Here is a 16,345-nt window from a genome sequence, read left to right on the forward strand (position 1 = left end):
TTTTGGCTTTAGTTTTCTCCAAAACTATACAGTAGAATTATTTAAAAATGAATACAGTAATGGTCAGATTGACTGTAAACAGAAATAAACTAATAAAACAAGCAAACCTATAAAGCAAAGATTTTTATGAGTGCTTGAAAATGGGACATGATGTAAAGTGCTTATGCACTTAGATGCTTGGAGTTGATTTTGGCTTTAGTTTTCTCCAAAACTATACAGTAGAAATATTTGAAACTTAATACAGTAATGATCAGATTGACTGTGAACAGAAATAAACTGAAAGAACGAGCAAACCTATAGAGCAAAGATTTTTTATGAGTGTTTGAAAATGGGTAATGGTGCAACAGATAGAATAAACTTTGATTAGGCATGATTTTGCCAATGATTTTTTCCAAAACTATACAGTAAAAATAATTGAAAATTAACGCAGTAATGGTCAGAGTGACTGTGAATAGGAATCAAGTGAAAGAATGAGCAAACCTATAAAGCAAAGATTTTTGTAAATGTTTGAAAATGGGACATGGTGTTAAAAAGCTTATGTGATTAGATTCTTGGAGTTGAATTTGGCTTTAGTTTTCTCCAAAACTATACAGTAGAAATATTTGAAAATTAATAACTCAATGGTAAGAGTGACTGTGAATAGGAATCCACTGAAAGAAAGAGCAAACCCATGAAGCAAAGATTTTTATGAGTGTATGAAAATGGGTAACGGTGCAGGTGCTAAAATGCACTTTTCTGGAGTTATTTTGCCATTAATTTTCTCCAGCACTATACAGTAAAATAACTTAAAAAATTAATTCAGTAATATTCTGGGTCACTGTTAAAAGTTATCAATTGGAAAAAGGAGCAAACCTTTTAAGGAATGCATTTTATGAGTTAGTGCTTTTTATGAGAAAAGAGGGAAAATGCACATTGACTTTTGGAGTGATTTGCCTTTAAATTGTACAAAAATTTTATAATAGTTTTAACTTGAAAAAAAAATACAGCAATAGTCAGGATCACTATTAGTTGAAAGGTATACACACACAAACAACACACGCATACGCATTACATATTGTATCAATGTTGATATATATATATATATATATATATATATATATATATATATATATATATATAATGTATATTTATAAAATGTATATATAACATATATATATAATATTTATATATATATATATATATATATATATATATATATATATATATAAAATATATATATAATATATATATATATATATATATATATATATATATATATATATATATATATAATATATATATATATATATTATACACACACACACACACACACACACACATATATATATATATATATATATATATATATATATATATATATATATATATATATAAAATATATATTTATAAAATGTATATATAAAATATATATATATTATATATATATATATATATATATAATATATATATATATATTATATACACACACACACACACATATATATATATATATATATATATATATATATATATATATATATATATATATATATATATATATATATATATATATATACACACACACATTGATAAATTATGTATATTAATGTAAAATAAAAATGTTAATGTACAAAAATAATGTATTCAGAAACATTAATTCAATGTTCAAGTCATTTAAAAAAATGCATTATTTATATCATGACATGAAATAGCAATACATAAATATTCTGATGTCCCTTTAAGTTCTTTTTATGGGTTAAATGACGTTTTATGCAGATTTTATTTCATTTATTTTTTTTGGGAGGGGGTGGGCACCCGTGAACTATTGAAAATATCAGAAAAAGTATAAAGGAAACGCCGTTACGACAGGTTCTTTACATCTATTTTGACCGCTCCCTGCACCCGTACCGTCAGTGCACGATTAGACGCACAAACAAAAAAAAAAGTGCGGCTGGCTTGACCGTGTACTTTCAAACCGCGGCTGGCTTGACCGCAGTACCTGCGCTCAGGTGAAGCTCTTCTCGTCCTCTCATCCCTGAAAAAAAATGATGGAAATACAAGGTTTATACCTTTAGTTTTAGGACGCCAGAGTCTGTTCCACCTCAAACCGTTTCATTAATCATGAAGCCGATCGAACAGATTTGTATTCTATGGACTATTGCATGTCTTAGCCTGCTTGTTTTTTTAAGGCCTTTGTGTTTTACTCTTCCCTCTTTTGATCATAAATTGAGAAAATAAAATGTATTTTAATGTCCGATTATCTAATCGTTTAGCTACATAGGCTACAAGTGCTACTCACAAACAATCATGAATGTTTGGATACGTCTTTGAATAAAATAACTCCGAATGGTTTCAGTTGTTTGATAAAATCAGGGAGTTGGGACTAATTAGCAGTATAGTCCATAGGGCATTTTGTTGGAGCACATTTTATTTTAATGCTTGGATAAAAAAATGTCTACTACTGTTAGTTGTTTCTTATAACAATTTTTTTTAAATACTTACGGTGTATTAAAAACAGCGATATTAGCTACTGGTTTGGTCTTATGGGTTTTTGTATCTATATTTTTTTAAATATTTTTTTAGAGGTAATGAGAACCGAGTCGGAAGGAAGGATGAAAGATCCCAGCTTTTGTTGTTTCAGGTCCCGTGGGTGGGAGCGATGCTGGTCTTTTTTTCTGCTGAAGAGAATTCTCTGAATCTCGTAGAGATCCACGTCGCTCGCGGACATGCGGGTGCTGCACCTGGGTCACAATACTTCACGCATGACGAGTCACGCGACAGAACCCGCAGGCCACGCGCTCCTCCGCATTAAATACACCAGCGCGAGCTGATGCGCGCGGGGACTCGCTGGGGTCTGACCTGCGGCCGGGATATGAGTTCACTTTACTGCCGCGAACACGCGCCTTCAAGGGATTGTTTTCAATAAATTTTGGCATTCTTTGCTTGCCTTTTAAAGAGACAAGAAGATACAGAATCAGAATTCTCATTTCCGTTTTTCAATCCCGAGTTTTGTTTATTTCCTTTCTGCTGATTGCATTATGAGTCAGTGTTATAATGAAAACATTACAAGATGTTCATATGATAATTATAATATTCAGAATAATGTTAGATAAATGGTTCAGTGACAGATTTTGAAATTATCTGAAAATATACTATAAACGACGCCTTAATGCATTGTTGGTCTATTAGGCCTATATTGTGGTGCAATATTTTAAATACCAGCTGTATTGACATAATTGACTGCAATTTATTTATTTGTCATATTATTCATTGCCTCCCTTGGAGCTGTTAGAGCTGGATTAACAAAGTTAGCCAAAAACAACTAATTGGTCTATCTTTCTTTATAAAGAAACCATTTTTTTTTTTATTTGGGTGAAAACATATTTTGGAGTTTTATATTTATTTATTAATATAATTTATTAATTTTAATTTAAGAATTATCATTGATTATTCAAAAACGAATTATAGTGCTGTTTTCTTTTTTTTGTAAAAATAAAAAATCTTAATCAATTCCAATGCTAGCTTAGATGCTTAGACATCTAAAAATTAACTAATGCAAATAAAACAATTACTTGGACTGATGGCATGACTACGTAAACTTTTTACTACGATAGTATTTAGTTTAGTTATTCGGAATTTCGGCGCTTTTGAATTAAAACTGCATTCTTTCTGAAACGTTTTTGACGTGTGTCTTGCGTAGACCAAGTTATAAGACAAGAAAACAAGGGGTTAACCACACAGCAACGACTACAATAAAACACACGATTTATTCATATTTCGAGGTAAATGAAAATCACCAGACAAGAACCAACTTCTAGCCTTCACCACATAACACCGTATCCATGAAACAAAAAAATACAGGATGCTATCTAAAACAAGCGTTCACCCACACAGAGACAGTCACAGATAGACGACCCAGTCTATATGTACAATCGCCCATTAAATTAGGCATAAATAAATATATACAGACATAAATAAAAGAACCTTCCTCACACAGTTAACCAAATATTTACTTTGACAGACAGGCTATAATCCAGTTTGCGGAACTGAAAGTGCGCACTCTCGACGGCTGAGGCGAGCGCGAAAAGGCTGCGCGAGTGCGCGTGGCCGTGTTCCAGCACGCGCGGTCACCTCGGTTCTAAGGGCACAAATTCGGGACCCTTTTTATGTCTATTTTTTTTTTTTTTGATTAAAGCAATCTTCCATTCACCTGATGTGGGTTGTAAAACCAATAAACAATATTCAGGCTATAAAATGTGTTTTCTTTGTCCTATATTGATTTCGCTCTGTGTAAATGTTTGCATATATTAAAAAAAAAATACATAGATGAATTATCATTGAAATTGTTGATTCAGTTGATCAGATGATTGGTGTGTCGGAATATGTCCTCACATTTTCACAACCAAATGGCCAAGACAGCACAAGCAATAGCAGTTTCAGATACAAAGAAATACAACCAAAAAAATACAAAATTTTCCTGTTCATTCATCCTATTCTGAATATCGCCCAAGGTGCTTTAAAGAATATGTTAAATCTCAGACTGAGAACTTAGATTCTAATGAATTGCTGTGTTTATGTAAAGTATATGTGTATGTAATGGGCTGTCAGATGGTAAATCTGTGATAGATGTCACATGATGGACTAAACCATAAATAGCATTATGCTTTGCTGTAGCACAAATAGTTGCACATTTACAGCCTCTTTTTGGATAAGACTCCATTTTAATGCACCGCATGTGTTACTAAATGCAATAAAATCTCATATTTGAATATTCTGTCTCTTTTAAATCTATGTGGAGCAAATTTTTTCTTTTAGGGACAGATGATTGTTTTACTGCGGGTGTAGTTTTGGTGAAAGTTGAATGGAATGTACTTAATATTACAGAACTGTGCACCTATAATTTTGTATAATAAGTATAATTAAATATAGTAGTTGATAATGTCTCCACCAGCATCCCAACAAACCTGTGCTCCTGTGTGCTGGCCATTATACTGATGATCACTCGAATATTAGGTATCAGATTTACGTTGTGTGTAAAGGACTGCCTGCGTCTAACATCATGTAAAATGTCATTCTTTTGATACACAAAATCACACTCACAAACACTCCTCGAATATTTTCACACTCGCACACGAATGAGATGAAGATGGTGAACGTGTCACAGCAGACTCGTGTCTTCCAGTCTCTTTTATGGTCTTGTTCCTTTCATTTCCCATGATCTGTTGTCCACTCTCCATCTTCAATCCAGAATGTAAAACGCAGTGTCATAAAACTAGAATCTCTGAACATCTCCAATGACTCTCCTTCCTTGATATCATATTTCCACAATTCATTTCCTGTGTTTTTCCTCTTTCTCTCCAGCTCCTTTGGAGCCGTCTGCAGGTGTGTGTCGGTTTGGAGTGGGGTTGTTCAGGAACATCTTGTCGAGGCTTTTAAGGGCTTCAGTCAGGTAATTCTGCAAAGCTGTGAGGGCGGCGCAGATGGCTGGAGAACCAAAACCGTGTGTGATGAAGCTAAAGTGTGACAGGCAGCTCTGGATTCCTGGCTCCAGGATGGATGTAGGCCGAGAGTTTCCCAATGGAGTGCGATCTTGAGCTAACAGGTCTGTGAACTCCTTACATAATTGCCTGAGAAGAGAAGGAAAAAAGACAGAGATGAAGCCAATAATTTTCCATTATCAATCCAAAGAATTACAACCAAAATTACAAAATTGTTCTTTATTGCCATTGTAGGTTCCATGAAGAACATTTAGAATCCACAGAACCTTTCTATTGCAACAAAGGTTCTTAAGATTTTAAAAAAATGTTCTACACACTAAGAAAAAATGGTTCTTTTAAGAACTGTTCACTGAAAGGCTCTTTGGAGAACCCAAAATGGTTATTTTACATCATCACTGCAAAAAATAAAATAAAATAAAACACCTATGATTTGACTTGTAATCTTCATATGAATAATAAGCCTGAGAACAAATTGCTGTGATTACAGTATAAGTTTTATTGTGAATCTTTATTATCTTTGTCATAGACCATACAATGAATGTAACATCTGTGATGGACTGATCCACAAATATTTGCACAAAAGACAAATGAAGCTCAGAATTTTGACTGTTTCCATTATCACAGACAATACACAATTTCTAATTAAAACAATTAACTCTTTCCAGAAGTGTTGGCCACAGGGGGCAATGGGGTGTTTATTGGAGAGTACACATATTAAAACAAATGTATGTTTTTAGTTTCAAAATCATTCTGGTGGTACAATGCCATTAAATAGGGCGAAGGCTTCTATTTCTTTCACAAACATCTTTTCTGGGAGTTTTGGTCAGCTGCTACGAAATACCGCGAGGAGTGCATATTGCTTTATGGTTGCAACAAATGCATGCATTCAGCGATACACTACAATATATATATATAGTATATTTTACGACAATCAATTACACTGACTTAACTTATAATTACTTATCTATCACAATTACATAGTAGTGTATGTAACAGTTAATGCTCTTTTAAACAATGCAATTATACGCTAAAATTCATATATGCTGCCTGATAACATTGTTTTTACGATAAACTGTTCATTTTCTGTCTGTATTGTGGATATTGCTGTGTTTACTGTTGCTTGTCTCATGCCGGAAGAATTACATTTTAGGAAAACAACTTTGACTTAACATGCCAACAGTCTGCTAATGGGACAGTGTGGGGTCTAGACATGCTGTGCCTATAGCAAGAATAGTCAGGTGGGTTTTAGGATCAGTTTAACTGTGTCCTATCAGATTCCTCTACCATCTACACAGCATTGATCCAATCAGAAAATGTCATGACGTTTTTTCATGGCACATCAAGTATGACAAATTCTTCATTCACATTTATCCGAACATGCATCAGAAGGACATGCTTGATCTTCTGGTATCAGTTAAAGAAATGCGACCTGCTCGCTCATGGATTACAGCATTCATTTTTCAAGAAATGAATTTAAGTCATAAGTTGAATTAAACAATCAAATGGAAAAGACATGAACCATGATTCCATTAAAAAAGCCTTTCTGCCTACCAAAGAAGCTGAAAAGAAGCAACTTACTGCCATGGATATTCTTATTTCTTTATGTATAAATCTACATATTTTTTTTATCTTAGTGTGAAATATTGATTATAAAGATCTCTTGAACAAAATCAAAGCCACTGCATAGCAACTCTGAAAACCTTCATAGATCACTGTGACTTTAGCATTTGAACATTATTAAAAGAAAAAAAGTTAAATGAAAACTGCTGATATATTAGGCTCTCACAGATGAAAAAGTAAACCAAAATATTACAAAATCCTTAGTTCATAATATCACACCCATGTTTGTTCTTCTCAGTGTCTCACATAATGATGATGTTATTGCTCAAGTTGCTCTTAATTATCTTGAGTAATAGAAAACACTTAGATAACAGGTGCTCTGACAGGTTCAAGCTTGTAATAGTTAAGTAGCTCTGTGGCGTCCCTGGGAATTATGGGTAAAATGCATGTTTCTCATCCCCCTTGCACACTGCAAGCAAAAGGTCTCCAAAAATATTCTAACAGTTTCAAAAAAAGGCTGACATCTACTTTACATAAAACTCTCAAGTGTTCACTGTCCATACACATAAAGCAACTTGAGCAAAAGCCTGCATATTTCTGAGACCAAAGCCCGTCAATTAGAATAAAGCCATCATTTTAACTTTCAGTCTACTGGGAGAGTTTCTTGTTACTACTGAGGAATATTCTGTTCTCAGCATATTTCACTCCATGAAAAAGGCAGTGCTCTCAATGTGCATGCTTTCCTCGCTTTGTGGAATCATATAGAATAATGCAGGCATATTTTAGCCATGTTCCCAGATTACCTGATATATCCTACAAATAACTTATAAACATTTGACCTCTGTGTTTCTCTGAAACTGCCTGTGTACAGTATCTGAATCTGTGAGTACTGTGATCAGTAAACATCCAATAATGATATAATCAGCAATGTAATTCAAATAATTATCTGAAACTTGCAAGGTAAATTTAAAGTCAATTAAGTCATAATTTCCCAAATGAAGGAAAACAACTTTTTCATATCATGCACCCAAACCTACTTGTGTCCTGTTCATAATAATAATTATTTTAAGGTGCAATGTAATCTCAAACCTGAGCAAACGATCATACTTCAATCTTGAAAAGGTCATTTGTGACGAACAGTTCAAATGCCTCCAACTGGCAGCGTTGCAGACGCCTGCTGTGGCATCTGCAGTTGTCTGAACTTGTCAGATTTTGACCCACATTCGCGTCTCAGAGCCATAAACAGTCTTGTTGTCCACTCGGGAGAGCGCAGCGCGCCTCTGTCTCATTCCAGAGCGACAGAACGCGAGTGCCCGAGGCGCGTGCAAGGGCGGGGGGCGAGGGGCGCGGGTGCGCGCTGACTGACGGGACTTTGACAGACAGACTGTGAAAGAAGAGGCGAGGGAGGAGGGATGACCTTAGGCAAAACTTCAAGGGGAAAGCTGGCACTTTAAGACTTGAAACATTTCACTTAAATATAATGAGTTTCTAGCTCGGTGCCAGGCTGAGATGGATAAGAGACGCGTGTTTCTGCTGGACCTGAACTGCCTCATTAGAAACCAGCTAAATGTGTCAGAGCGCACCAGGCACTAAGCGGACAGCTATCAAAACGACAATCCGTGATGGATTCAACATTAACCTCGAAATGTGGCTAGACATTTGTTCAGATGAGGGAGGCAAGTTGTTACACCACCAGCTTCCAGTGAAAGCAACGATAATTAAACACACACACACACAAGACATTGTAACACGTTGTGTACGTACTTTGTGGCGAGCAGCATGTTTTTTCGCGAGTGCAGTTCGTTTGGATCTGTGTGCTGTCTGTTCAGGTATTCAGACACGGCCTTTGTGGGAAATTCAGTTTCACAAATGTAGCCGAAGTCGCGAGCCAAATGAACAGCTTCTCCTGGAAATGAAAAATAAACACAATATGGTAAAACGGAATTACTCCACGTCTTCGCTTAAAATATTTTATACTAAATTACAGTGCTACATGCAACTGAACTGGAGGGAGAGAAAGCCTATTATCTAAGCAAATGAAAGATTGCGGAATCCGGAAACAATAATTAGGATATATGTCAAATTAGTTGTACTGTTAAAATGTCGTTTTACTGTTTCTGCATCTGTTAGGTATTTGCAAGGAAAACAAATCAGATTAGAGAAACTCCCAGGGCAATAGCTACAATTTAATTTCACAAGTTCGAGGTTCATTCTAAATTCAGATTTCCAGTTTAGGCATAAATTGTAAAATTATGATTTAACTTATAAACTATAGTGTTTTTTTATTATTATTGTTTTTTAAATCCGTACTTGTTTTCCTTTATGATTATCCATTGTTTTTCTCACTTTAAGGGCCTTAATTCCCAAACACGTAAAAAAAAAAAAAAATCTAAGAAACAAGAATCAGATGTTCTGCTTTACCTTCTACTAGAGACGTCAGTAAAGTGACATTTGCTGCTTTGCGTCTCCCCGCGGGCAAATTCAAGCCGATTTTCTCCAGCTTTTCCCTCAGTGATCTCCCGCCATTTTTCGACTTCGCTCTGAGGATAGCGCGGGCATAATTAGAGACGTGTTTCATGACGGATTGACAGCAAAGTAACACCATGAAGAGTGAAAATTCAAAACCAGACATGTTATTGGCAGGAGTAATTAAAAATATATTTAAAAAAAAAGAAAAGGAAATAAAAACCTAGGCTAATCAACGTCCCGTCAGAAATTGCAGATGTGGCCATAAGCCTACTGTTTATGAGTTATAAATTGAAAGTACAATTTTTAGTTTTTAATCCATTGACCTCCACTATAATGTGGATTCTTGGCTGATTTATCGGTGCTCTCACCTCCGTAGGACCCCGCCCAGCAGAGAGGCGTTGAGGCACTCTGGCGGAGAAAGGCGCCGCTGGACCTCGCCAACCGTCACTTTGTATTTGGATGTGGAGCTAAGAAGCGACAAGCGGCCGGGAACCGAGCAGAAGACCTCGTTGACGTTCACGGTGATCCCGCCGATTAGACCGTCTTTGTTCATCATCAGAGAAGTGACGCTCTTATGTGGAACTGGAACTGTGCGAGAGACACAGAAAACTGAGCTACGTCATTATAGCCTAATACAGAGCTACCCAAATTTACCGGAAATTATAAGCGATTTGATCATTAACGGTAGGCTACTTGCTTCGAAAAGTGGCGCTATAGCGGTAAAACAAAAGGTGTTATTATTTCTAAATAATATCTCAGACTAGTCACAGACAGCACAGGCCTGTGAGAATAGGTTCATATTATGTAATGTGAAATCTTGGCACATGAAAGCGCCGTGAGCTCGAGCCCTCGGCTGGCCCGGGTCAACATGCACGCGCCCCGGAGCTGCCGGCTCGTGCTCCTGCTTTCATGCGTTAATTCCACGGACAATAGAAAGCAAGCCTTGACGGTCCATAAATGCAAACACTGCGTTAAGCCGGTATTTTTTTTCTCTCTCTCTTAAATATATTTATCTAAACATGTTGCCAACAACGGCGTCAAAAATAGGCTATGGTTCAATTTGTGCAGTAGCCTAATGTTTTGCAGTTTCCAACATGATTAAAATATTAATTTTTAGATTTATTCCCTTCAATTCAGTTAGCTACACTTTCCTGTCAGCTTCCACAGTGGCATTTCAAAACTTCTACACTCATTTATTATATTATCGATTGGTGAGGGACACATACTTATAACATTAACCACCTATTTTTCAAATCACCCCCTCCCCTCCACACACAAACTCACAAGCTGACCGTCAAAAGCTGTCTCCAACTTAATCGCTAATGGGGTAACGAGCGCGCGAGCTCGCGGGGATCTCTACAGGGGATAATATAGTAAACTAGCTCTAAACGAGCTCACGAGATCTGCGCTCAGAAAACCATCAATCACCGCGGCCACTTAAAGGCCGTCTCTTCTGGGACGGGAGGGCCGTGTTCCGTTAACTAAATCACCGGCAAACGTCCCTTATAACGGACAAATATTAACACGAGCGCAGGGAGTGTTGCTGGAGCTCTTACTGACTGCGTGAAGGCCTTATCTCAGAGTAAATATGTCAAAACATCCGTGGCGAAATTATAGCCTATCAACAAAGTGGTGCTTCAGTGTCGACCCCCGCCCAACACCAAAAATATAAAACAAACATAGGCCTACATAAATTTGGAATTTGTGCTAGCCTTCTGTTTTAATCAAGAAAAGAGACAGCTGATAATAACTGAAGCCTATAATAGAAGTTAAATTGGTCGATAATTATAACGACACTAAATTATTCGTAGTTGGATTATAACTGTAGGGCGATGATTATAAAAATATTCAATGGCCTCCAATTCCACTTGCTTTGGCTGTGCGTCCAAGGTTAAGGGAATAGGCAGGTGACATCATTTAAATAACAAATGTGGTTCAGCGCATGCGTAAAAAGGTGTGCTCAGGTGTGTTCACCTGAAATGACCTTTTGCCCTAAATCCATAGAACAGTGATTTCTTCTATTAGCACTTTTTTTTTTTGCAGCCATTTTCTCCATTTACCTTTTTTAATAACTGACTGATCCAGGATGTTCATCCCGTTGTTTGCGTCCTCCACAGCCTAAAAAGGCATGAGAAAACATTTAACTTTTAAACAAATGCTACAGTCAATTATAAATATTCAGATAACTTCCGCATAATCAAATTCTGAAAAATACCATAACACCATTTGACATATAGATGCATATTTCCATCGAGGATTAAAAACAAAACAAAAAACAATTGGATCCAAATAGTGAACTTTGGCAATTGAAAAAATGCTTTTTAATTAAGTTGTTTTCACTAACAATTCATAAAAATCTAAAATTTTCCATGTAAGTTTTCTTAATGAATTTATCAGGAAACGTAAAGTAATCTGGATTCAGCCTGTTAAAAAAACAAATACATTTTTAACTAATTTTCTCATCTTAAAATAAAAATAACATGTCAGTTAGGCCCTTCGTCAGTTTTAGCTATAGTTTTATAATCATTTTGGGAAGAGTGCCAGACAATCATTGTCCAGTCAGCTGAACATAGACAGGCCTTATCTTAACATTAAGATTACGCAGAAACTGTCAGTTGACGAAATTAGATATGATATGTGCAGAGATATATTGATTTAAAAAAAAATACAGATGGTTAGATATGTGAACCGAGCAGAAGATGGATTCCTGAAGTTTTCATTTTTAGCAACTGCAAAAAGTATTTTAAGTTAACAACAGTTTACCTCAACACAGGCCTAACTGTAATGCATTTAAATATGATTTATGACATAAAAAATTTACTCAAAAAAACAAAGTGCAGCAAAATATTTTTTCGAATAACAAGCAAGCCTTTAGGGCATTTACTGCTACTATTCATACGCATGATAAAGAGTCTGGATTCCGTTTATTCATAGGCTATAGGATATGGTAAAATTGTTTGTAATTTGTTAAAGAAAATGTCAACAGGTCAGACATTTTCAAACTCCTCCCAAAATATACAGAATAATTTCATATAGAGCTACTAATATTATAAAGGAATAGCCTACATGATAAAAAATGAAGCTTTTTCGTTACTAGGTCATTCTAACCGCAAAATAAAAATTCAAAACGATTCTTTCACATCTTTGTGGAATTTATATCCCCAAAATTGAGGTTATTTTCCAAGCCAAAAAAATAAGAATCATAACCAACCTGCACATCATCCATGCCGTGCCCCAGGCCATGAAGGGACAGACCGTCTCCCATCCCCGCCTCGAGCCCGTGATGCGTGGAGTGGAGCAGCACGTCCGGTCGGCGCATGGTGGAGTAGTCCCTCCGGGGGTCCAGACCCGAGAGCTGCGGTAAAGAGGCTCGAGGCTGCGGCAGTAAACCTCCGCTCTCCGTGCCCACGTCCTGCCGCTGACGGGAGCCCCACGGGTGCTGCTGGGACTGGTGAAGAGCGTTCAGGGAGTACGGGTCACTGACGTGTGAGTACGGGTCCTGACTCTGGTGATACGGCAGCGGCTGGTACGGAGGCGGAAAGTACGGTGGTTGGAAGTCCGAGGAAGGTGTGTGAGAGAGCGGCGGAGCGCTGGAGTACGGACCCTGAGAGACCGACCCCAGCTGGGACAGTCTGGAACTGTGGCTCTGTACCCCATCATGGCGGTCCTTCAAACGAGAAAAGAATATAAATACGATTACAAACCAACCATTTCTGTTATATTTTTTCTCTTTTTTTTTAAATAGCCTAAACTTTGTAGATGTTTTAAATGGCTACTGGAACGAATCCAACGATATGGAAAGACTAGGCTATATTAGCTATAGGCTATAACGCCCGCGGTGATCCAAGAAAGTAGCTACAAAAGCTTTCAAAATATTTGTGTTTTCTGACTGATTCATGTAGCCTAGTAACTTAAACCGTATCAAGAACAAGGTATAAACGCAGGATTTAAGTTCCTAAGCTCGGAACACAATAAGCAAAACCCACATGCCACATTTTTTTACCACGCAGCTACAAGAAAGTATTTTTCTTGATGTTCTCAGACTCACCGTGGAGGAATAGGTGTGCACTAACATCTGGACGGAAAAAAGCGAGCTCGTTTAGAGCAGAAGGGCACGCGACAGCACGACACACGCTCGCCTGAAGAAAAACGCGCTCCTTTCTTAACTCCTCATGACCACACGAAGCAAAATCTTTTTTTTTTTCTGCTACCCCAGCTCAAATGACTTCTGCACAGCCCTGTTCCTCCAGGTCTCGGTCCTGTTCTTCCCGATCCGACGCTCTGATCCAGAGTGCGGTGCTCCGTCCGTGCGCCTCGCTACACCTCCTCAGAATAATTGTTATTCATGACTCCTCTAATATTGCGGGAATACTTAAAGCAGCGGAGAGCAGCGGAGCGTGAAGGCGCTGCTGCAGTAAGTGACGTTCATTCAGGAGGAGGAAACACTCGTGCTCTGTTTTATTCCCCTCTCTGTTTGAGGTCCGGCATGCACGGGTCCGGACCTCTTTCTTTTGCTATTGTAGTCTTTTATGTTATTGTTGTGTGTGCACAGTCCATTTATCTCAAGCAAGAACAAACGAATCGCCGGAATCAGCTGCTTTGAGCACGCAGATGGATAGAGGCCTCATTCACAAGCACTATATAGTACTCACATACTTTAATATGCATTATAATCATCAGACTTACCATAGCTATTCAGACTTTTACTCACAATAGCAAAATTAGATTCCACCATACCTACAGTTAGACAAAAATTATAAAAAGAAGCACTACTTAGAACCTATAAAAGCGTAATTTTGAGCCACTGTACTACATTAACCATAACGGTGCCCTTGTTATTCCATATAGTTTCACATGCATGTGTGTTTAAGCAGGCCAAGGTCTCTGATAAGCAAAAAATGAAATTCACGATAAAGATAAACATCAAACACTCATTGCGGTTTAAACTGTCCCTACAAGAAAAACCAAAAGCATGAACGTTTTAAAAAATGGTTTCTGCACCGAGTGACAGTTTGAAGTCCTCCCCTAATGGTGCTCCATTAAACAGCTCGTATAATAGTCGATTTCACGGACCGGGGTCGAAGTGTTTAATTACACGCGTGACGGTGACTGTGAGAGAAAAGCCATGTGTCTCTCTTCGGGTCGACATCCAGCGAGGCTTTTCCAAAAACCACCATGAGTCTCTCCCACGAGCTCGAGCTCATTCAGGGGAAATCCACGGGACTCCCACGCGTGACACTGCGTCCTCTTCTTCTGTAAATGCGATTCTCTTATTAATAAATCGATGGCAGGCTCTCAAGAAAATAATCCAATAAGTATTTCAGTGCATTTAAACATCGAGATTATCTTTTTTCTTTCTTTGATTTTTTTTAATGCTAACTTTAAATATCACCTTTCAACGATATAAACGTGTAAAAGGAGCGTTTAAATGTGGCTCTTTTTTGACAAAGCAATTATAGATTCTTCCCCCCCACAAATTTAATAATTTGCAAAGTTATAATATTAAAAACTCTACTCGAAACACATGACAAATAGCTACTTTTAAAGGAAATAAAGAAACCTGCTAAAATCACAACAAAACTAGCTAGCTATGAATATGACAAAATGCTTCTAAATCAAATGTTTACATTTGGTTTTCTCCCTTTATCTAAATAACCAGCATAGACCCCCTATCAATAAGAGACAAAACTTAATAGAAAAAAAAAACATGACAGATTCAACGTAATTTTTGTCGTTATATGAACCATACAGTGAAAAAAAACAGATGCAGATGCAGTTTGTCTTCTCGTTACCTCGTATATATCTTCATATTTGACATTTTCCACCAGTTTCCACAGCATGTTCGCGCGCTGATCCCTGTATAACGAGTGCATTCACGTGAAGAGTGAAGATCTCAACTCTCTCTCTCTCTCTCCCTCTCTCTCTAAAAACGAAAAGCGCGTAGAAAAATTCCCGATTGCCCTTAACGGTGTTTGTCTGCGTGTGTGCTGTACAGTGAATGTCTAATGTTAAGTGTGTTGACTTTGAGCTGTATGTAAAGCTGCTGCGGGGCATTCACTGAGACTCCAGCTCCATCATCAGATGCACTTGAAGTGAACGCTTAACGCGGTCTGCTATTTTTCAGGACCGAATCAAAGTGTGTGCACTTTTTTTTAACGAAACAGAATAAAAAAGCATTATCCACATAACCTAAAATAATCAATTGCGTTGATATATAATTTAAAAAGTCATTCTTGCAAAGCCAATAAACAGTTGAGGCGATGATACCTCGGTAAACTCAAGCCTAACCTACTGTTTAATCGCTGAATAAGTGAAACGCGAGGATTCTGCTCGCTCAGTTTTTGCTACAAATCTTCGTCATTGCTGTAAGCAAACATTACCTCAAATATACCAGCAAGAAAACGAGGTCAGATATCCACAGCTGCCTCTGAAACAGTTACAGCGACGCAGTGATGAGAGTCAGTCCAGTGCGCCCCCTGCTGGACAATTAAATACATACTACTTAAACACTTGAAACTAAGTGAATAAAAAGCTCGTTTCAGGTTGACTGGAAACAAAATAACAAAACCTTTCAGCTTGTTTTGAGACGAGGTCAAACAGTACTAAAGTTCATGGTATCGTAATACTCACTGTTTCTAAAATACCTGACATCCATAAGCAATGAGGTGCTCATTCCAACTCTAAATAACACACCTGCCTGTAACTGACCCCCTCAAAGCCCCGCCCCTTGGTTACTGTTGCTATCTCAGATAAACTGTTAAGAAAGTGACGAAGGGGTTAAACGTGATCAGGCGGTAAAATAGAACGCAATGAATTGTGACGTCGCTAAGTATTTAAAA

At 37.2% G+C, this 16,345-nt stretch overlaps 1 protein-coding gene across 5 annotated transcripts; it reads right to left on the minus strand.

Annotated features, from left to right (window-relative positions):
- Nucleotides 1-3,727: 3,727 nt before the first annotated feature.
- LOC127938039 (transcription factor AP-2-beta-like) lies at nt 3,728-15,775 on the minus strand. 5 transcript variants are annotated; one of them, XM_052534419.1, is made up of 7 exons: nt 15,299-15,775; nt 12,718-13,173; nt 11,567-11,624; nt 9,875-10,115; nt 9,459-9,577; nt 8,802-8,943; nt 3,728-5,606 (listed from the first exon to the last, which is right to left on the minus strand). In XM_052534419.1, the coding sequence occupies exons 1-7, from the start codon at nt 15,377-15,379 to the stop codon at nt 5,309-5,311; spliced, it is 1,395 nt and encodes a 464-aa protein (XP_052390379.1). In that variant the 5' UTR covers nt 15,380-15,775; the 3' UTR covers nt 3,728-5,308. The 5 variants fall into 5 exon arrangements, with proteins under 5 accessions (XP_052390379.1, XP_052390381.1, XP_052390384.1 ...); XM_052534421.1 differs by having other exon boundaries at nt 9,875-10,094; nt 15,299-15,730; XM_052534424.1 differs by lacking the exon at nt 15,299-15,775 and adding an exon at nt 14,193-14,331.
- Nucleotides 15,776-16,345: the final 570 nt, after the last annotated feature.

This window comes from Carassius gibelio, chromosome A20 (genome assembly GCF_023724105.1).
Source record: "Carassius gibelio isolate Cgi1373 ecotype wild population from Czech Republic chromosome A20, carGib1.2-hapl.c, whole genome shotgun sequence".
Taxonomy (NCBI): domain Eukaryota; kingdom Metazoa; phylum Chordata; class Actinopteri; order Cypriniformes; family Cyprinidae; genus Carassius; species Carassius gibelio.

Coding starts and splice junctions, on each gene's coding strand:
- LOC127938039 (XM_052534419.1), bottom strand. CDS start 15,379: ATGCACTCGTTATACAGGGATCAGCGCGCGAACATGCTGTGGAAACTG. Junction 13,174..15,298: donor AATATGAAGATATATACGAG/GTAACGAGAAGA, acceptor TCTCGTTTGAAG/GACCGCCATGATGGGGTACA. Junction 9,578..9,874: donor CTGGGCGGGGTCCTACGGAG/GTGAGAGCACCG, acceptor CGCTATCCTCAG/AGCGAAGTCGAAAAATGGCG.